General features: G+C 40.6%; 1 protein-coding gene across 6 annotated transcripts in view; it reads right to left on the bottom strand.

The window, feature by feature from the left end:
- The window catches only part of DACH1 (dachshund family transcription factor 1), a 409,613-nt gene that overhangs the window by 115,275 nt on the left and 271,016 nt on the right, over positions 1–23,322 (bottom strand). For 3 of the 6 annotated variants that reach the window (XM_034416821.3, XM_087895549.1, XM_087895551.1), the window contains 3 exons: positions 20,578–20,750; positions 10,247–10,382; positions 3,360–3,494 (listed from right to left, as the gene is read on the bottom strand). In XM_034416821.3, coding sequence (XP_034272712.2) covers positions 3,360–3,494; positions 10,247–10,382; positions 20,578–20,750 — 444 coding nt within the window. Of the gene's footprint in view, positions 1–3,359; positions 3,498–10,246; positions 10,383–20,577; positions 20,751–23,322 lie in introns of all 6 variants that reach the window. The other 3 variants (XM_034416815.3, XM_034416793.3, XM_034416806.3) reach the window with 1 other exon arrangement.

The raw sequence follows: 23,322 nt of genomic DNA, 5'->3' as shown, positions 1-23,322 counted from the left end.
GCAGTGTGGGGAAGCACTCCCCTCCCCTGGCCAAGTGCCGAGTACAAAAGCCCAGAAGGGAAGGGGGCGGCTGGCCCAACAGAGGCACCCCCATTGGCGAGTCGGACAGTGGAGATACCTGGGCTGGCTCTCGCATTGGGATACTGTTCAGCACTTCCAGACGTGAGCTGCCGCCTTTGAAATGAGGAAGCCAGGCAGCGATGGCTGGGGCCATGAGGTGGGGGGCAGCAGAGGCATCAGGGTTTCTCCCCCCGTCCTCAGCAAGCCAGGCCTGGAGGAGCATGGAGAGTTGTGGGCCAAGTGCCAGAGGGTCAGAAGGCGCACTCCCACCTCAGCCCCAAATGTGTTTCCCAGTGCGCGCTTCTCTGTCCCAAAGTGGGATTGAGTGGGGGGTAAGGGGAAGGGAGCAGGGAGCAAGGTAGGGGGGCTTCTAGAAGGAGAAGCCTGGCTGGCTTTCCTTTTGGCATGGGGCAGATAAAAATCCAATTTCCCCCAATAAATGGGGAAAATAAAGGCCCGGTGTTCCAGAGTCCAAAAAAGGGGGAAATGAAGACCTTCAGGGTCTGGCTTGCTCATAGAAGGGCCAGCTTAAAATAATGTGACCTTTGACTTCTGTTGCCGTCTTGCCACATAGACATAGTCTTATATCTTATATCTGCTGTCCAGAAGGACGGAGAGAAAAGGATTAATGTGCATCCTGGAAAAGGTCCATCTTTGTTTATAAGAAATAAGATAGTGTACATAATTGGCTGCAACACCAGTAATATCTTCCACCAACTTGGGCCAACTCCTTTCTGGCCTTCCATATCTGCTGTCTTCAAGCATTTTCAGGGCACCTTCGTGTGCACCTTTGGATTAATTTTTAAGTAATTAAATTTAAAAAGAGAACCAGAAGAAGAGGTCTTTTTTCTGGAAAGGGTGCTTTCCTAAGACCTCCCAGTTGTAATTATTTAAAGTCATTTGAGTTCCAATTGATGGATTAGCTCCAATGTATCTTGTGCGTATGTAGCGGAAACCGAGTAATATATAAATGGTTAATGAGTAATGTTCAAAGATGTATCTCTTTTTTGTTTTTTTTTAAAAAATAGACGATGCAGTCAAGGCATTTTCTACCACGAGGATACAAATGCCTACATCTATTTAGTTTGCATTAATTTATCCACCCGTAATAATGATTAATGACTTTGAAAGATTAAAGACGGTCTGAAACAAAATTGCATAGTTGAGCTACAGGCCTGTAAGCAGATAATAACTATCTCTGTAAATATCTCTAAGTGAAACAGGTAAGTTTGGCCTCAAAGTTACAGGGCTGGCTCAGAATAAATGCAGTCATGACAAAAAAAAAAAAAAAACATTTTTAATTCAGAATATCCTATAAATCTAGATCACCCTTGAATACTAACAGCACTACAGAAGGTAAGGTTAGGAGTGGTGGAGGTAGCAATCGAGGGCCGAAGAAATGTGTGACCTAAATAAGAACCATTTAAGAAAAGAAAGAAAAAAAAAAACCACACAGCAGATTGAATGGGAATAATTTCCATTCTCTCTTTCCTTTCCTTTCCTTCCCTTCTTTTCCCTTCCCTTCCTCCCTCCCTCCCTCCCTCCCTCCCCCTCCCTCCCTCCCTCCCTTCCTTCCTTCCTTCCTCCCTCTTTCCTTCCCTTCCCTGGCTTCCTTCCTTCCTTCCTTCCTTCCTTCCTTCCTTCCTTCCTTCCTTCCTTCCTCCCTCTCTCTTCCCTTCCCTTCCCTTCCCTTCCCTTCCCTTCCCTTCCCTTCCCTTGCTTGCTTGCTTCCTCCCTCCCTCTCCTCTCCTCCCCTCTCCTCCCCTCTCCTCTCCTCTCCCCTTCCCTTCCCTTCCCTTCCCTGGCTTGCTTGCTTGCTTGCTACCTCCCTCCCTCCATCCTTTTCTTTCCTCTCCTTTCCTTTCCTTCCCTTCCTTTCCCTTCCGTTATTATGTTAGATACATGATTTAATTGAAACACTTTGAAAAATGGTTACCAAGTAAACACTTTCATTGGAAATCCCGTTTCACTGGGGGTCTATTCTAACTTGACCGTGCATTTATATTTAAATGTAGATGGGCCGAAGCCAAACCATCTCCCTGAAAATAAAAACAAGTCACTTTTATATCACTCGCTCAGTGACTGGATACCATTTTGCAGGATTTAAGTGCTTGTGTGTATGTGTGTGGGGGGTGGGGTGGAAGCAAGCAAGAAGCCACGGCGGCCTGTGTGTGCAATGAACCAAAATTAATGATTTGTATAAAAGAAATGTTGTTCTCATTAATTTTTAGTGTAATCTTATTAAAAATGCCACCTGTCCAGAATGAAAGTGTCCAGATTTTAATTCTCTTTCCATATCTCGCAGTAGTTGCAAAAGACAGATCTGGATTTGTTTGGGGTTGTATTTTTAATTTCTTTTTGTATCTATTAACGTAGACCACAAAAAACACCCTCATTTCAGTTTTTTACTGCTACAGAAATTCCACACTGAAACACTTAGTTATCGGGTTTTTTTACTTTACACCGCTTAGCAAGCTGTTGCATTTCAGCTGGACTCCTATTCTTTGATTTTGCTTTTAGCACAAAGAGGTTGTTTTAAAAAGATCTGTATATCAAAACCATGAAATTAGCCTCTCAAACTGTACACCTGTAATGTTTTCTATGTAGAAAGTCACTGGTTAATATTTCCATATGAGAAAAAAAAAGCATCTCACGTCAGTACAAACCAAATAAGGGTGCATAATAATCAACAGAAGTCCTAATATACATTAATCTAACTCACATATTTTCCATCGGATGGCTGATTAAATTTAAAATAAATTAGATGAAACCCACCAGTCTCATTTTACACTATTAGCAGTTGCAGGAGCTAAGCAATTTAAGCTTTTCTTCCTTCCCAAGACAGGGCCGTCCACGGTTAGCTCACACCGGCTGAATTTAAGTGACTTGTTTCTTTGATCAACCTCAGATCCACCCCAATTATGGAAAAAAAATCACTTCTGAGTCCTGTATTTCCGTATAAAGAACAAGCATCTGAGAAGTGGAAAAGATAAGGGCTGCTATTCTCCTGTTAGGAGTTTCATTGTGAGATTTTAATCATTTTCTTCTATTCATAACAGCACAATCGAATAATTCCTGCCACTTATTTTCCCCATTGTTGCCGTAATTAATGTACTACATGAGCGTGTAAGAGAAGTCGTGTTATCTTTTGATAGAGACAGGAAGTGAGTGTTCGCTCTCTCCTTTGCGCTAATGTCGCTCGGTTATGAACCACTCAAATGACAACAGAATATGAATGGAGGAAAAGCATCGCTTCCAATCGGAGTGTAATGAAACAACAACTTCAAACCACACGCTACCTTTCTCCAGGTGCATTCTTTTGGAGTCGTGCCCACCCTCGTGGCCAGCCAGGTCACCTTCTTTCGGACCAGGTAAGACGTTCGGAGATAAGCCCAACAACATCTGGTTCATGGAGAGGCCGTTCTGATGGACAGCTGCTAGCACAGGCAGAGGAAGAACAAAGAACAAAAATATTACGGGTTGATGAGACGTTCAGCTACGAAATATTGACTTTCATGATGCCTTGTGTCTATTGATGGAAGAGTCTGAAGGGTCTTGCCAAACCACCCAATGACCAAGCCTACCCAGGTCATCATTCTTGATCCTTGAGTTTTCCCAATAGATAAGAAGTTTCACTCCTCAGTTTCATGCCTTAAAAAGCTGAGAGCTTTCTATTTCTATTCTGGATCTCTATGACCGTGCATTGCAATGTAAGCATCCTTTGTCCATAACCTTTAAATTATAGAAATTCAACTTTTTGACACTTTTTCACTGTGTCCTACAGGGTGGGAGGGAGAAAAGAGGGCAGATCAGTAGAATACTGATAGTTGGGAAACCAAGAAGACTTGCGTTGATTGATTTAGGTTTCAGCTGTAGCAAAGAAAGAGTAGACCCAGTCCATCACAAAAGGGCAGTAGCAGAAAGATAGTTATCTCTTTTTCTTCTCTGGTTATTCTTCCTTTCCTTTCCTTTCCTTTCCTTTCCTTTCCTTTCCTTTCCTTTCCTTTCCTTTCCTTTCCTTTCCTTTCCTTTCCTTTCCTTTCCTTTCCTTTCCTTTCCTTTCCTTTTTCCTTTCCTTTCCCTTTCTTTTTCTTCCCTTCCCTTTCCTTCCCTTTCTCATTCCCTTCCCTTCCCTTTCTTCCTTTCTTTTCCTTTCATCTTTCCTTTTTCACCCCTTCATATTTACCTATTCTTCTCTTTTTCATGCTCCACCTACCCTTCTTGTGCTTTAATTAATAGCTTGGACGGCATATCTTCTTTTTTTGCCCTAAGTCAAGAGAATAACCTGCTCAATCTTTGCCTGAGAGTAGGCTCTTAAAATTCAAGGGCTCTGAAAAATTCAGAAGCAACCCTCCACAAAGCTGCATCCCTTTTAAAGACCACAAGACTGATTCTTCAACAGACATCCATGCATTTTGCTTCATAAAAATAATTGAATAAATGTTATTGACCTTTGTTATTTTTTGTTTAGGGACTACTTTTATTTTTTTAAGGGTGCCTGGCCTTTTGTAAATTGGATGTTACGGTTTACACTAGACAAACATAGTCATTTCCCCCTTGTTGGAAATGGCTTATGAATTAGATATTCAACTGTTAGTGTACAGACATATAATTTTGTACAGAACGAGTTTATTCACTTACAGCAAAACTGACCAAGCATTTTGCCTGTTCCTTTAAAAAGAAATGACAGGATTTGCAAATTGCTTTTTGTTTTCCAACGTACGAATTAACTGACCCTGTAAAATACAGAAATAGACGGGGAAATTCCCGCTTTCCACCTCCTGTATGGTCCTTCTATCATCTTATCTCCATGATCTTTTCTACCTCACTGTGAAGCAGTGGTGGGATTCAATTTCTTTTACTACCGGTTCTGTGGGTTGACTTGGTGGGTGTGGCATGGCTCTGTGGGCGTGGCTTGGTGGGCGTAGCAGGGGAAGGATACTGTAAAATCTCCATTCCCTCCCCACTCCAGGGAAGGTTACTGCAAAATCCCCATTTCCTCCCGAACAGCTGGGACTCGGGAGGCAGAGAATAGATGGGGGCGGGGCCAGTCAGAGGTGGTATTTACCGGTTCTCCAAACTACTCAACATTTCTACTACCGGTTCTCCAGAACTGGTCAGAACCTGCTGAATACCTTCTGCTGTGAAGGCTGCAACTTGATTTACATACATATGTAAGGAAGCAGGAATTGCTCCTCTATGTATAAAAAGACAACAGCACATCTTAGTTGAAGATTTAAGTTATTTTAGGTTTGCTTTCTAGGGAGCAATCATAGATTCGTCCTGGACATGTTCTGTATCCCAGGAGCTTATTAACCAGACATACAACTCTCATTTGTGAATCAGAGATCATGATGAAGATGCTTCATTTCAACAGTTCATATATTTTTTTGGTGGGGGCGGGAAATACAAAAACTTTCAAACTCCATTTATGGCACTTGCCATCTTTGATCTCTAACGTTTTATCGATTTGACTGTAATTTCCTGGTTTGTTGCAAGCCACCCAGAGTCACTGAAAGTTAAGTAGCATACAGATTTAATAAATTATTGTTGCTTCACATTTCTGGGTTGTTCGTAATATTTGGATACAGCACTATCTTCACACACCTGAGGGCAGTCTACAAATACAAAACAAAAAACCCCACCATGTTAGACCAAATAAAAAAATTGCTCAATCACCCTGATGGTGTATCATCCATCAGAAATGTAGGATTGAACTTTGATGGGAAAGACACTTATTCTTCTTCTGGGTGCAGCAACTCTTTTCTTAAGAGAATAACTGTTGTGGCTCCGTTACCTGAGCCTGTGTCATCAGCAGGAGAGGACTCCGAGAGTGAAGGAGAGGAGTTGGCAAGGCCTCCCTCTCCAGGACCCTCCTCTCTGGCAATGCCTTCGGTGTCCGCCAAAGAGCAAGAGATAGGGCTGGGGCCAAGCACGTCCACGTAGCCACAGGTGGACAGTGATGAGGGAAATGAGTCTTGGCTGCATCCTCGGCAGTGTCGCAGAGATAAGCACGCGCAACAGAAGAAAAGGCGTGCCAGAGATTAGGCTGAGTCACTGGACCACACCCCACAGGCTATAAAAGGGGGTGAGGTGGCCATTCAGACTCTGTGACGGACAAAACTAACTACTATCGAGTCACATTGCATCTTTGGAAACAACATTATTGGCCTTGGATTTATTTTACGAACTGGACAATTCTTGACTGTGGGTATTTTGTTTATTGAGTAAAAGTTCTTGGCAAGCAGCTACTGGGTTGCTGCCAAGCGTCTTATCGGAAGAATTGGTTGTCTGCCAGTTTATTTAACCCCCGGCTGTCTGTTTGTGTGCGTGTGTGAGATGGGGACAGAACAATAACAGAATTGGAAGGAACCTTGGAGGTCTTCTATTCCAACCCCCTGCTCAGGCAGGACACCTATACCATTTCTGACAAATGGTTGTCCAATCTCTTCTTAAAAACTTCCAGTGTTGGAGCTCCCACAACTTGGGAAGTTGTTCCATTGATTAATTGTTATAACTGTTAGGAAATTTCTCCTTAGTTCTAGGTTGCTTTTCTCCTTGACTAGTTTTCATCCATTGCTTCTTGTCCTGCCTTCAGGTGCTTTGGAGAACAGGTTGAACCCCGTCTTCTTTGTGGCAACCGCTCAGATATTGGAATGCTGCTATCATATCACTTTATCTTATTTATTTTCATTCAACTAGACCTGTGATGGCGAATGTATGGCACGTGGGTCCGAGGTGGCACGCAGAGCCATCTTTCCGGGAACTCAAGCTGTCACCCAACTCATCTGCAGCTGTGCATGTGCACACGCCCCGGCTTGTGCTCGGGCCTCTGATGCGCATGCATGCAATTCAGGGGACCCAGCTGGTCTTCGGAGCTCTCCTGTCCATGCGCACGCATTTGCGCATGCCCATGAGAGTACTTGCACACAGGGTGCGCATGTGTAGATGGCATTTGCGCACATGCATTGCACGCATGAAAACCACGTGCAAGTGCAGAGGGTGTGATTGCACACACAGCACACAGGGGAGCTGCGTGAAACCTGCATGCATGTGCAGATGGTGCTATTGCACACGAAGCCCATGGGGGGAGCTGAGTGAAAGCCACGCACATGCGCAGACGGTGCAATTGTGCATGCAGTACAGGGGGGCACACGCAAAAGCCATGCACATGTGCAGATGGTGTGGTTGCACACACAGTGCATAGGGAGGAGCCACGTGTTAGCATGGATAGCACATGCACATGGAAAGCACATACTTGTTCAGCACTCGGTGAGTAAAAGGTTCGCCACCACTGAACTAGACCTACCCAATTCCTGCAATCATTCTTCCAATGTTTTGGCCTCCAGTTACCTTCTTGCCTACCCTTTGCAGATTTTCAGAAGCACTAAAGACATTGTGTGCTAAAGCATTAAAGGCTCTCGAAAAATGTATCTCTCTCCATAAGAAAACGTGAAAGAAATTAAACCACGTTCCAATAAGAAATGGGACAGCCATGCAATTTGCAACTGCTCCCTTGCTCCCTTCTTTACATAACTATTATCACTTGATGACAACATCTATTGCTTAGTGCCTCGCGTATGTAAGCATGTCACTGCAGATCAAACAAATTGTCTTAAACTGTAAGAGAGTGGTAAGAAAGCAAGTGATGCATTTATGCATAACCTGAACTTTCCTTTTAATGCTCTACTTACCATAAGCACCACTTCCTCAATTTCAAAAGTCTACAAAGCATGGCTTTTTTTTACACAATAACACTAATGCTCAAACTCATGGAACCTATTAAAGTGCATGTCAGAGGGTATTCATTTTACTTTCAGAGAACTGAAAAATAGAGCAAAGAGCAAACTTGAGAATGTTATGGTATTTTTTTTAAAAAAATGGGACAGGGCAAAACCTTAAATCAATGGGCAGCCCCAAAGTCATCCAGGGTTAATATCCTTTTCCAGAAGGTAACTAAAAGATTTCCCTATGTTAAGCAATGATTTCTGAAGTCAAATAGAGATGTAGAACTGCATGCAGTACAAGTAAAGATAAAAAAGGATCTTTGTTTATATCTGCTAGCCATATACAACAGCAGCAATGCTAGTTTTTTTTAAAAAAAAATAACAACAAACAAACTCAGATTTGTCTGAGAAATACTCTAAACGTAAATTAAATTAATAATAATTTATATTAAAAGGAAGCGTTGTCTCCTCTCTCCTTTTTCCAGAGCTATAAAAATGAAAAGGAATTGAGAACCTGAATCAAACATGGCTGATAAATCACAGCTAAAAACAAGTCTGGAGTCTCAGCCTATGAATGTTTCTTTTTTAAAAAAAATAAATAAATCTCTTTTTTACAAATATATATTCTCTGTTACCTTCGCTACCTCTGGAGCCTGAAAAATGACATTTGAGACTGCAAATACAGAGAAATAGTTTTTGCTGGGAAAGGCAGAAAATGCTTTTTTCCATCATTGTTTTGTTTTGCTTCACAACTGACTTCTGTCCCTGATTGGTCTCAGGATGGTCTCTGTTTCAAGGAGATGAGTCAATTCTGTTCTGGTTTAATTGAAAAAACAAGCAAAATGGCTGTTTTGTTTTGAACTGTTGTTGTTCTGGGGAAAACCGGGTTCCTTGGTTCAAAGTTAGAACTAACTCCTCAGCTTTTCTGTCTGGCAGCCTACTGCCCACCCCAATAGCTTTAGAAGTTTCTCCTTGAAGATGTCTTTTCTATAGGTCTGGTTGAGAAATGAGGTAAAGGTAAAGGTTCCCTTCGCACATATGTGCTAGTCGTTCCCAACTCTAGGGGGCAGCGCTCATCTCCATTTCAAAGCCGAAGAGCCAGCGCTGTCAGAAGACATCTCCGTGGTCATGTGGCCGGCATGACTAAATGCCAAAGGCGCACGGAACGCTGTTACCTTCCCACCAAAGGTGGTCCCTATTTTTCTACTTGCATTTTTTATGTGCTTTCGAATTGCTAGGTTGGCAGAAGCCGGGGCAAGTAACGGGAGCTCACCCCATTACGCGGCACTAGGGATTCGAACTGCTGAACTGCCGACCTTTCGATTGACAAGCTCAGCATCTTAGCCACTGAGCCACTGCGTCCCACTGAGAACTTACATCTCTTCTTCTTCTTCTTTCACACAGACGTCAAGGCAACATATAGCTGTTAACAGAGTTATTGGGAAAGATGCCCGATGCCATAATTCCCACCACATTATCAGGCAACCTTGCCAGTTCACCTGGGCCTTTAAGTACAGGAAGGAAATTGTCATGAGGAAGCTTGGGAAATAGAGTAGGGATGTCAGCAATTTTGTTCACACATTTTTGCAATTAACTTTCTCTGATATAGTTTTTGCTACCTCAGAGTTCCCTCAGTTTTTGTTTTTTGGGTTGCAAATCACTGGATCGGGGTGTCAAACTTGATTTCATTGAGGGCTGCATGATGGTTGTGTTTGACCTCAGGGGAGAGGGCAGGAGGGTGTGGCCATCGGTGATCCGAGCGCTCTGCCAGAGAAAACAGGCTCCTGAGCTCTGTTTTCAGCTTCAATGACCTCCTGCAATCCTCTGGCAGCAAAAATGGAGCTTGGGAGGGCTGCACACAGCACTCCCGAGCTCCGTTTTCACTGGCAGAGGAGCCGCAGGCCAGTCCTTCACTGTTTCTAGAGCAGCCCCGCGGCCCAGCTCTAAGCATCCCACCGGCCGGATCTGGCCCCTGGGTACACTGCACTGAATGAATGCTCACCCCAACATGGGTGGAATTGTCATCCTTTGTGTGACTTTCAGGAGGTCAGGAGACAGGCCCCTATACTCTCTCCCCATTCTCTCCTTAGAGGGGTGGAGAAAAACAGAGTGGATGCTGATTGGTTGATTCTCCCTGTTTTCTGTATTTGGAGTCCAACGAAAGGGAACTCTTACTTTGAATCACTTCCACACTGTTTTATGGGGAGGATGGAGATGTTAGTGATAGGAGTGGTGCGGTGGCCTAGAGGTGGAGCTCTCGCCTCATAATGACGAGACTGTGAGTTCAATCCTAGGTAGAGGCAGATATTTCTCCCTCTGGGCACACTGAGAAGGTATCTGCTGAACAAAACTCCGGATTGGCGACAGGAATGGCATCCGGCCATAAAAACACTCTGCTAGCTCCATTCAGTTGCCCAGACTCCACCCCACAAGGGATTATGGGATACCCAGCAACCTACGGATTCTGTCTGAAGAGCTTTCGGTTCGGGCAGGGGAGCTGGATACGCTGCTGCTACGATGTGAGGATGGATGGCTACCAGGCCTTCGACCGTCTTCGAGAGATGGAGCAGGGGAAGGGCTGTCTGGAACTCGTTCCTGCACATCATCAAGACAAAACAGAGAACAGCTTCAGATAAAAGGAAAGAACCTCTTCAAATTGTCTAAATATTTCTAGACTCCATATTACTGAATGTTGGGATTACCAAGTTTAATCAAGTTTTTCATTTTTTTCCGTTTTCAGTTTCATGCAATTTCTGTTTCTCAAAACTCAAGGGGAGATGATATAAGCAAGCAAACCATCTTACACTGAAAGCAGGGCAGGAACTCAAAACAGGGAAAATTTAATGGGATATCTTTCTCATTTATACTTCACCAGACATAAATAGACTAATAAAAACTTTTAAGACACAGAGCTTTTGATTTAACATACTTATTTCTATCTTTATTATACGTGTCGAGGATCTCAGATTATATCAAATGTTTCTTTCTCTCTTTCCTTCCTTCTTTGTTTTCGTTATTTCTTTCTCTTTCGTCTTTCCTTTCTTTTTTCTTTCTTTCTTTCCTTCCTTCCTTCTTTCTTTCCTTCTTTCCTTTCCTTTTTTCTTTCTCTTTCCTCTTTCTTTTTCTTTCCTTCCTTCCTTCCTTCCTTCCTTCCTTCTTTTCTTCTTTCCTTTCCTTATTTCTTTCTCTTTCCTTTCTTTCTTTCTTTCTTTCTTTCTTTCTTTCTTTCTTTCTTTCTTTCTTCCCTTTCCTTCTTTCTTTCTCCTTCCTTCCTTCCTTCCTTTCTTTTTTTCTTTCTTTCTTTTCAAATCTAATTGGTGAGAAGCAGTTTGGGCAAAACCAATTGCTCATCAATTTCTCCTTGCTATCCAATATTCTTGATTCCATTGGGCCAAAACATAACCAAAAATCTGTCCATCTCGATGGCGGTTGGCTGGAACTTAAGATTTCCACCAAAGGCAAGTAAGTGACCTGGGTTTTCTCCCTTTGCTTTTATCCTGTTCCCATTCTGCAGGCCTTGTGGCAGGATAAATTACAAGGATAGAAAGAAATCACAAGCCAACACTATTGCCCAGGATCTCTTCAACATAAACTTTTCTGTTACACGATCATGGTCAGCTGATAAAAGACAAGGCGGGCCTGAATGTTACATTAAAAGAGATCTCTTTCAACATATGTTTTTTGCTTATCTTGTCATTAAAGGTAAAGGTTCCCCTCGCACATATGTGCTAGTCGTTCTCGATTCTAGGGGGCAGTGCTCATCTCCGTTTCAAAGCCAAAGAGCCAGCGCTGTCCAAAGACGTCTCCGTGGTCATGTGACTGGCATGACTAAATGGCAAAGGTGCACGGAACGCTATTACCTTCCCACCAAAGGTGGTCCCTATTTTTCTACTTGCATTTTTTACGTGCTTTCGAACTGCTAGGTTGGCAGAAGCTGGGACAAGTAATGGGAGCTCACCCCATTGTGCGGCACTGGGGATTCGAACCGTTGAACTGCCAACCTTTCGATCAACAAGCTCAACATCTTAACCACTGAGCCACCACATTCCTTGTCTTCTAATTACAGGACCTGAATTCACAAAGACCTATAAAGCAGTGCTAGAACCACTGCTGTAAATTGCCAGAGTTGCTTCTTCTTCTTCTTCTTCTTTTTTTTTTGCAACTGTGGTTTGGATTACTGTAGTCCATGCTAATTAAATGCTTTTAATGAATTCCACCAAAAGCATCTCCTTTTTTGATCACTCAATGTTGCATTGGATTCTAGATAGAGCTTAGATGGCATCCTACACTTAAAAGAGCTCCATTACACGCCATCTAAAAAGTCATGTTAAACATACATGGAAAAGTGGGATCTTTTTTAACATACAGAAAATCCAGATGGGTAGTATAGTGTAGTGTGCACTGTACACTACAGTTGCTTCACAATACAAAAGTGTTAATTCCTATCCTGATATGGAGTGTTTACTATTAAATATATCTATCTTTTGAGGCTTGGAGATGAATCATTTGTCATGCAATGACTCTAAAGTTGAGTATACCGTATTTTTCAGAGTATAAAACGCTCCGGATTATAAAACGCACATACCTTTTTTGGTGAGGAAAACAAGAAAAAGAAATCTGCCTCTGCCTCCCAGCAATTTTGCCTCGCTGCAGCAAACAGCAAATAGCCTGCTTTACTTTCACTTTCATTTTCAGCATAGCTTGATTAGCAGAAGAAAAAAAAAAATCTGCTCCCAGCAATTTACCTCCTTGCAGCAAGCAGCAGAGGCTCGTGCAGCAATAGGCAATGGCAATCCCTGCAGCCTGAAACAGATGAGAGTCGGTAGGCTGATCCAACTGACAATCAACTTGTACTAATTAGGCTGTGCTGAAGCTGAAATGGGCTGTTTCTTCTTACTGCTTGCTGCAAGGAGGTAAATTGCTGGGAGGCAGAGGCCAGAGGGTGGGGGCCAGTGGGTGGGCGGGGCTATATTCGGTGTGTAAGAGGCAACTAAATTTTCACCCCCTTTTAGGGGGAAAAAGGTACATCTTATACTCAGAAAAATACAGTAGGTTACAATCACATGATCTATACCATTAATATAGACTAAATTCAATGTCCTATAATACTGATTTTGACTTTCTTAAGGATAAAGATTATTTTGCCATTGAGTTGAACTTACAGAAAGTTGTTCCTCATATCATTTAATAAGGTAAAAAGTTACGGTGCCCTTCAGCTGAACTCAATTCCTGCTGACAGCATCCATACAGTTTTCTTGGCAATGTTATGAGAGTGGTTTGCCAGAGACTTCTTCTGAGATGGTTTTCAGACTTCTGAGGTTAGCCAGGAAAACAGTAAAGCAAAGCTCTACGCTTACATTGTGTTCATTTTCTCATTAGGAATTCATTTTAAGCCCGATAAGGCAGCATGCTTTCAGAATGCAGGCAGAAATTTACATAGCTGAATACTAACTTGATAAAAGAAATCCAGGTCAACATAATTCTGAAGCTGGAGAAATTCTACCTCTCAATTTCCATATGGATAGTAAAGGTAAAGGTTCCACTCACACATATGTGCTAGTCGTTCCTGACTCTAGGGGGCAATGCTCATCTCTGTTTCAAAGCCGAAGAGCCAGGGCTGTCCGAAGATGTCTCCATGGTCATGTGGCCGGCATGACTAAACGCCAAAGGCGCACGGAACGCTGTTACCTTCCCACCAAAGGTGGTCCCTATTTTTCTACTTGCATTTTTTACGTGCTTTCAAACTGCTAGGTTGGCAGAAGCTGGGACAAGTAACGGGAGCTCACCCCATTATGCGGCACTAGGGATTCGAACTGCTGAACTGCCGACCTTTCGATCGACAAGCTCAGCGTCGTAGTCACTAAGCCACCACATCCCTTATATGGATAGTACCCTCCCCTTAATAGAAACATCTATAGAGAAAGAGTATTTACAGGTAGTCCTCGATTTATAACCAAAATTGAGCCCAAAATATATGTTGTTAAGTGAGACCATTGTTAAGTAGGTTTTCCCCCATTTTGCAGCCTTTCTTGCTACAGTTGTTAAGTGAATCACAGCAGTAGATAAGTTAGCAACCCAGTTGTTAAATGAAACTGGTTTCCCATTAATTGATTTTGCTTCTCAGAAGGTCACAAAAAGGGATCATGAGCTGCTATAAGAAATGAGCTGTTATCAAGCATCTGGATTTTGAACACATGGTCATGGGGATGCTGCAAAGACTTATAACTAGGAAAAATGGTCATGAGTCATATTTTTCAGGGCCGTGGTAACTTTGAATGGTCACTAAATGAACTGTTTTAAATCAAGAACTAATCTGAAGTTTACCTAAATTCTCCAAAGATGTATCAACTAGAAAGTGATTTCCCAGCTTTGTGAGAACTCACAGAGTATCAGGTTGTATGCCATCCCTAAATTAGGATTTTGATCCCTAAAAACTTTTGCCAAAGCTGAACACCCTGGAGCCTGCAAAATTCCCGAAGTATTGCTAAATATTACTTTCCACCGAAGGAAAAGCATAGTATATGTAAAAGAGGTCCAAAGGAAGTATATGAAGTTCAACACGAACAGAACAGAACAGAACAGAACAGAACAGAACAGAACAGAACAACAGAGTTGGAAGGGACCTTGGAGGTCTTCTAGTCCAACCCCTTGCTTAGGCAGGAAACTCTACACCATTTCAGACAAATGGTTATCCAACCTCTTCTTAAAATCTTCTAGTGTTGAAGCATTCACAACTTCTGGAGGCAAGTTGTTCCACTGATTAATTCTTCTCACTGTCAGGAAATTTCTCCTTAGTTCTAAGTTGCTTCTCTCCTTGATTAGTTTCCTCCCATTGCTTCTTGTCCTGCCATCAGGTGCTTTGGAGAATAGCTTGACTCCCTCTTCTTTGTGGCAGCCCCTGAGATATTGGAACACTGCTATCATGTCTCCCCTAGTCCTTCTCTTCACTAGACTAGCCGTGCCCAGTTCCTGCAACCGTTCTTCATATGTTTTAGCCTCCAGTCCCCTAATCATCTTTGTTGCATTTCTCTGCACCCTTTCTAGAGTCTCCACATCTTTTTTACATCGTGGTGACCGAAACTGTACGCAGTATTCCAAGTGTGGCCTTACCAAGGCATTATAAAGTGATATTAACACTTCATGCAATCTTGATTCTATCCCTCTGTTTATGCAGCCTAGGATTGTGTTGGCTTTTTTGGCAGCAGCTGCACACGGCTGGCTCATATTTAAATGCTTGTCCACTAAGACTCCAAGATCCCTCTCACAGTTACTACTATTGAGCAAGGTACTACATATACTGTACCTGTGCATTTTGTTTTCCTTGCCTAAATGTAGAACCTTACTGTTTTTAGCATGTAATAGATTCCCAAAAGATTGTTTGAAGAAGTTATTCATAATTTTGAAAATTAAAATGCTTATTTTGTTTTGTTTTTTTAAAAATCCATGGGGATTTAAAAAAAATGTTTTCGGTGAGGTTTTTTGTTTGTTTGTTTGTTTGTTTTTTAAATTATCCCCTTGGGCATTTTTTTTCCTGAATATTGAATGGCAGATAACAAGACAGTGGAGGAGATCATTTTATTTTTCTTGAGATTCTTGAGGTGAACATGAAGGACTTTATTGCTTTGTTTCCTATCACAGAAGTTAAACTGACAATCAGTTTCTCAGTGAAGATATGTCAGTTATTTCCACAAGTTGATAGCATCAAAGAAGCTTGGGCCAAATGTTGGTTACACAAGAAGAACAGCAGAAGGGGAAAAAAAGTACTAGGATTAAACTATGGAGTTACCTCAATATGCTTTATTTGGGGGAATTTGATTGAGGGTGCAATTGTATGCATCGTTAAATAAATCGAACCAAAATTGTGAACTGCAATAATAGTTGATCATATGATCTTTGAATATGGTAATTTTCTAAGGTTTAAATTTTTTTTTGCCTCCTTCAGCAAAATAAACAAATACCAAAACCAATATCAAATAAAGAATATTTTTTCTGCAATGTTTTATCGATTATACATGCACATCATTAAGAGGGAGAAAGATGTTGCTATCTGAACATTAGTCTAAACAACTGATGGCAATTCTTTAAACTGTTATGGAACATCTGATTGTATTTGTTGTAACAAATGAGCAGAAACTCTTCTGGAAAGTAGGAGGGAAAAAAATAACTGTTTTATTTATTTTATTTATTAGAATTTGTCAAACAAAAAACGAGAACAAGAATAAAAGAATTTTAAGTTTAAGTTAAATTTAATTTAAGTTTTGCTTAAATTTAGTTTACTGTCCTTTTACAATGATGTTACATTACTTTGAAAAGCTGCTATAAATCTGCTGAAAAATGACTTGATTTATCAACTCTGTCTTGAACTTGTTTAGGAAAGGGAAAATATAAATATAAAAAACAAGCGACGATGGACGCTCATCATTATTCTTGGATCTGGTTGTCGCCTACTGTAGTTCTTAGGTTTGCCATCAATGGACAACTTACATCAGCATTTAAGAGAATCCTGGAGCTGAAAGGAACTTTGGATGTCTTCTAGTCCAACCCCCTACTCAAGCAGGAGAGTCTATACCATACGAGACAAGTGACTATCCAGTTTCTTCTTGAAAGCCTCCAGCGATGGAGCACCCACAACTTCTGAAAGCAAGACATTCCACTGGAGTTCTCACCATCAGGAAATTTCTCCCTGGTTCTAGGTTGGTTCTCTCCTTGATTCGTAACCCTTAGTAATTAGTACTCTTTGATTTACGTAACCCAGTAGAAATAGTAGCAACATCAGCAAAGGTGAGTGGCCTGTACCTTTATCACCTGGCATGGTAGACAGGGGTGGGATTCAGCCGGTTCAGAGTGGTTCAGGCAAACCGGATGTTAATTTTAATCTGGTTCGCTGAACTGGTAGTTGTAAGGACTGGCTGACCCTGCCGACCCTGCCCCTCCCCTCCCAGGAGACTCCACCCAGTCTATTTTGGATACCAGGTATGTGCAGGGCCCGTGGGGTGGCTCTGGAAGGGTGAAAAGCAGGCCTACCGGAAGTTTCGGAAGTCAAAAATGGGCCTGTTTCTGGCCTCTAGAGGGCTTCTGGAGCCCGGGGAGGCCATTTTCGCGCTCCCGGAGGCTCAAGGAAAGCCTTTGGAGTCTGGGGAGGGTAAAAACACCCCCCCCATGCAGGAGGCCGAGTAGGCCACACCCACCATGGCCGCACCCACCCAGCAATTGGTTGCTAACATTTCTGGATCCCACCCCGATGATAGAAGAATACTGCCCTAATCCAGAACAAAAACGTCAGGGAGTTAAAGCTGAAGAAAAAGAGCAATGTATTTGCTTACTAGCCAAAGGCTCAGTACAGTTTAGATGATGCATCTTTTTCAGATAACCATATTCTTTGTCATTGCTGGTTCTCTGAAATCAGAAGACTTGCACCCATAGCATCCTATAATTTGAATATATGGAAACATCTATATCTTTCTTCCAAATATGAAACATGTTAGTCAATGGCTGGAAGACTGGAAATCAGCCATCAAGGAACACCTAATTGTGTCCCCTTTCTTAAGGTTTCATTTCCATTCTTCACATTTGTTAAGAAGAAGAAACCTCAGCTTCCATTTCAAGGCAGAGTTATGGTTTGACTCTTGATCTTTTATTCAAGAAATATTCAGTTTGGAGTTTTTGTTTTTACAAGAAGTAGCTCGTCTTTTATGGACAGACGTTGTTGATTGTTAAGCATCTTTAATTGTTTCCTCTTCTTTGTATCTTCTGTATTATTCTTCACAATAATAGGCAATAACAGATATATGTAAATTAGCTCTTGGATCTCTGATTGCTGAGATCTCATTCCTCAAAATCCAGATTGCAAAACGGCTATCTAATATTTATCTAATTCCCCAAAGGGTATTGATTAATTGTAGAATGTAGAATTGTAAAGTAAAAAAGAAGAAAAAAAGAACACTGACTTTCTTATCTCACTCTTCCTGATTAGATTTCATTATTTCATTTGCTTCATTCTTTTGAAAAGGTTAAAAATAGAAATCCAAGATTTGCTTCCCCAGGAATACTAGCTTCTTATCTGCAGAAAATGAAGCACTGCTAAATAGCAAGCTGTCATTTGCAAATGTTCAGATAATGCACAAAGCCACTTGGTGGACAGCAGAGAATGGCCAGTCAGAGATCTGAGCTGAGAAAGGGCTTGAGATCAACTTTCCCACTGAGGCAGATTTCATCTTGAAACTCTTATAACCTACCATGATAGAAAATGGTCCCAGAATATGAATGGGGTAAAGTAGTAGAAAGTTAAAGCTCAAAGTTCTACTGTATTACTGATTTCCCACATGATTCTTTTCATTGGTCAAAAGTAGTAAGCAATAGCAATAGCACTTAGACTTATATACCACTTTATAATGCTTTACAGCATTCTCTAAGTGGTTTACAGAGTCAGTATACAGTAGTGGCCAAAATTGTGGAAACCTTTTGGGAAAAGTGTATTTTTGAGGTTTGATGGCTAATAACACCACATTTTGGGGGGGAGTTTCAAGATAATCATATTCCACTGCTGGAATGGCCTGGGAATAGCCCAGCATTTAACCCAATTGAAAATCTATGGAGCCCACTAAAGAAACTTGTTAGTCAGAAGCGACCCAAGAATAAAATTCAGTTAATAGAAGCAATCATTCAATCTTGGTTTCACATCATAACAGCTGTAAAAGACTTAGTTCACTCCATGGGAAGACATTGTAAGGCTGTAATTCATGCTAAAGGTTACCCAACTAAGGATTAACTGACATGATGATAATTTCTATGGTGATAATTTTTGTATATCTCATTTTTCTACGTGTTTCACTTTTCTTCTTTATACTGTAACTGCTATTCTAATAGCAAATCCTTCATAAAAGTTATTGCAGTACATTCTTGATTAAATTATCTTTCCATTGATATAATTTTATGGAACTACTCCAAAAAAAAGGTGGTGTTATTAGCTAGTTTTAGAAAATACACTTTTCCCAAAAGCTTTCCACAATTTTGGCCATTACTGTATTTCCACCAGCAATCTGGGTCATCATTTTTCCAACCTTGGAAGGATGGAAGGTTGAGTTAATCTTGAGCTGGTCAGGATCAAATTGCTGGCAGTAGGCAGAGTTAGCCTGCAATACTACATTCTAACAATGGTGCCACCGAGGCTTTTAGTTCAATATTTTTCAAGCAATAGAAATCTGTCTTGAAAGCTATGTTTGCGTTGACGGTATTCTAGAATTCTCTGAAAGTCCAATTTTTAGAAGGCCTCAGTTTTTAAAATCAAAAATAATATTCAGGGTCTTCAGAGACAGTATGGCGTGAAAAATAAAGCTAATTATTATTTACTCTACCTGGGTGAGTGAGTGAGTGAGTGAATAAATGAATGAGTCAATCAATCAATCAAGTGAATGAATTAATGAGTGAGTGAGTGAGTGAGTGAGTGAGTGAGTGAATGAATGAATTAAATGAAAAGAAAAGAAAAGAAAAGAAAAGAAAAGAAAAGAAAAGAAAAGAAAATCCAAAATTAACATGTTGTTAGTAACCTTGGGAATGGCTTTCTATATCCCTATAAGTTAAATTCCAGGACATTTGACATGAAGTAAAAGTAAATATATTTTGTTATACTGGCATAGGAAAAATATATTTCCTATAAATTCCCATTCTCATAGGTATCTAAAGAATGAAATTTACTGATGACACTTTAATAATGTACATATATGTATTTTTTGCATGTATTCTTGGTAGCATTTCCATGACCAAACATGATATTAATCACCTAATGCTACCAAGACAGGGAGGGAGGGAGGGAGGGAGGGAGGGAGGAAGGAAGGAAGGAAGGAAGGAAGGCAGGAAAAGTTTAAAATATGATGTAATCCTATCTCAGTTCTTTTCTGCATATTATGACACATAAATGTGGCTCACAATCTACATTTCTCATTTAGCCATCATTCTAGCCAGTTGTGATGATTCTGTTTATAGCCAAGCAATTAGCTGTCATGATAAGGCCCTTGTGCCCTTTGTGAAAAATGGAGGACTTTATCACCAAATTTTCACTACTTCTCTGAAGCTTCTTCCCACGCTCATTGGTTCCAACATTTTGAGCTGCAAAAGTGGCTTCCACTGCCATTCCCACTTCCATATTCCAATGTCTGAGTCTGAATTAAAAGGATTTTTAAATTATTGTAATTTGTTTCAAATTGCAAAAGATCATAGAATAGAATAACAAAGTTGGAAGGGACCTTGGAGGTCTTCTAGTCCAACCCACTGCTTAGACAGGAAACTCTACACCACTTCAGACAATCTCTTCTTAAAAACTTCCAGTGTTGGAGCATTTACAATGTCTAGAGGCAAGTTGTTCTACTGATTAATTGTTCTAACTGTCAGGAAATTTCTCCTTAGTTCTAAGTTGCTTCTCTCCTTGATTAGTTTCCACCCATTGCTTCTTGTCCTGCCTTCAGGTGCTTTGTAGGATAGGTTGACTCCCTCTTCTTTGTGGCAACTCCTGAGATATTGGAAGACTGCTCTCATGTCTCCCCTAGTCCTTCTCTTCACTAGACTAGCCATGCCCAGTTCCTGCAACTGTTCTTCATGTTTTAGCCTCCAGTCCCCTAATCATCTTTGTTGCTCTTCTCTGCACTCTTTCTAGAGTCTCAATATCTTTTTTACATCGTGGCGACCAAAACGGAATGGTTTGAGAACAAAATTTATGAACAAAAGACACATAGCAGAAAGGAGAGGACCGAGAAGGCTATCAGTACATTGGAGAGCAGGCCAAGGCCATACCTACCTTAATCACAGATGTCTCCACTCGGGAGGGAGGGCCCTGTACTTGTGCTGCGGCGGCCATGTTTGCAATTGTGGTAAGGTGGTTCATCTGGTTCATGGCCATTGTGACAGATGCTGGGGGCAGGCTGACCGGAATAAGCGGATGGGGCATCATCATGAAAGGTAGCTCAAGGCCTGGGGGGGTGGGGGAGTGGGGGAGGGAAGCAAAAACAAAGTTTACGATGTATCAAACACTGAAGGTTGCAAACAGTTTTGAACATGAAACCAAGGTCAATTCAGGACCTACCAGGTAAAGCTTGACTCAATTGTTCCTTAGCAAGACAACATCCTACCCATCAATATCACAGTGCAATACGCTAGGCGGGAATTGTTTCCAGGACTTTGGAGAGAAATAGGAGCCAGTTTATCTGAGAAAATTGATTCCTTTGGAATAAGGCGTAGGATGGGATTTAATCTCCCGCTTTGATCGCGAGGATGGAATGTAACATCTCTCCCTAAAAATAATGAGCAATGGCAGAAGGTTTCTTCAATGTTTTATTCAAGATTCTCTAGGAAAACCCTGTGAGAGACTATGAGAATAGATTGGAATGGAATGGAATGGAATGGAATAGAATAGAATAGAATAGAATAGAATAGAATAGAATAGAATAGAATAGAATAGAATAGAATAGAATAGAATAGAATAGAATAGAATAGAATAGAATAGAATAGAACAGAATAGGTCTTTAGAGGAGAGCAGAGGAGAGCAGAGTAGAACAGAATAGAACAGAACAGAACAGAACAGAACAAAATAAAATAAAATAGAAAATAGAAAATAATAGAAAATAGACAATTATTTATTGGCCACGTGTAATTGGACACATAAGGAATTTGTCTCCGGTGCATCAGTTCTCAGCGTACATACAATCAAGAAAGTGATAAATCATAACATGCAAATCATAAATCGTAAGATAAAACCAACAAAGTGATAGTCATAAGATACCAATAGGAGTAGGTAATGGGAAAGATGAGAAGGATAATAGTAATGCAGCTCTACTACGTGGTTAGATATCCTTAGGCATAAGACAGAGCTGTGGAAATTAGGTGTTTATCAGAGGAATGGCATGGAAGGGGAAAAAATGTCTTTGTGTCTGGTTGTTTTGGCATGCAATGTCCTACAGCAGTATCCTGAGGGGAGAAATTGAAACCGTTTATGTCCAGGTTATGAGGGATCTCTAGATATTTGTGCTGCAATTGTGCTGTGATCCTGGGGGAAAGAAATGTGGTTAATTTAATAAGTTGCCCATAAATGCCATATCTGAGCTCCTGTTTATTGCAAAGTACTTTTGTGAAGCCCTGAGATAGTACGGATTACTCTTATTACCATCCGAGTCATGAGTTGTGTACACATAAGTATTTCTGCAACTGTGCCGAGTTGTGCAAAAATAAAGATGCCAATATAAATATGATGATTTCGATTGTCATCATCGTAACGGTGAACATTTTAATTTATAAGCAAAAAATAAATAAATATGGCAAAATCTATAGTACCTCTTGCTTCGTTGATAATTCTATGATCATTTCAAAGATCTTTCGAATCATTGTGAGAAAAGCCAAATAATTCCCTTCTCAAATAAATAAACACTCTCTCTCTCACACACACACACAAAACACACACACACACACCTACCTATCCCTTCAATTCAAGCACAAATCCAAAAATTAGCCCAGTGAAAATTCAACCCTACATTTCTCCATGCAGCAAGGTAATGACAAAGAGCTTAATTTTGGAATGGACTGAAATTTATCATTCTGAATCTAAGAGGAAAAAAAAAAAAAAACAGATTTCTCATCCGGTATTCAGGAATCTAAAAAAAAAAAAAAAAGAAATTAAGGATATGAGCATGAGAAACATGCTGTTTGGCTTGTAAACTAGAAGAGGTTTTTTTTAAAAAAATAAAATAAAATAAAATAAAACTAGTTATTAGTTTGGTTCTGTCTTTATTTTCTCTTTCTTGCAGGCCATTCCCATTCACCATTTCCTGGATCTCTATAACGAGTTAAATGATAGTTAATCTGGAAGAAACACACACAAAATTGAAGCTGTAAATAGAAAAACAGAATGAAAACTCATTAACGCAATCATTTGGTTAACTTCAATTTATGTTAGTATTTTAAGATCCGTACTCACTATGAAGAGTACTTAATATACAAATAATATCAGTAAATAAATATCCTAATTCACTTTATATTTAAAATCATTTTCTCTACTAATGGAGTGAACAATTAACTATTGCATATCTTTAAAGCAGCCTTGCGAATCTCATACATAATAAATATATATCCTTGCTTTGCCGTGACTTATCTAATTTAGGGTAACAGCTTCTTCTATTTACATCTATGCTTAGTTCCCCTTCCTACCTTTGATACTTGTTTAATGTCTATAATTTGCCACTAGTTGTCAGTACAATATTGCTTGCATAGATAATCATGCTGTAGAATTACCTAGGCAAAAATGTATTCACAGCTTTGTTATAAGGCAATGTCTTCCAAAAAAACCAGCTCTCCTTTATTCACAAAGACTGGAAGAAACCTATTTACATGTGGACAGACTAAGCCACCTCCAAACTAGCTTTTTAGAAAGCCCCCCAAAACCATCTCTAATCAAGGAAATTTGTACACCAACCGACTTAAATAACCATCGTTTCCAATCCACTAAAATCCATTAGATAGCATGGAACTTCACCAGGGGTGAAATCCAGCAGGT

This window comes from Pantherophis guttatus, chromosome 5 (assembly GCF_059756535.1).
Source record: "Pantherophis guttatus breed Tessera chromosome 5, ASM5975653v1, whole genome shotgun sequence".
Classification (NCBI taxonomy): domain Eukaryota; kingdom Metazoa; phylum Chordata; class Lepidosauria; order Squamata; family Colubridae; genus Pantherophis; species Pantherophis guttatus.
The sequence above is the reverse complement of the archived record's forward strand: the minus strand, read 5'-3'. Positions and strand labels throughout refer to the sequence as shown.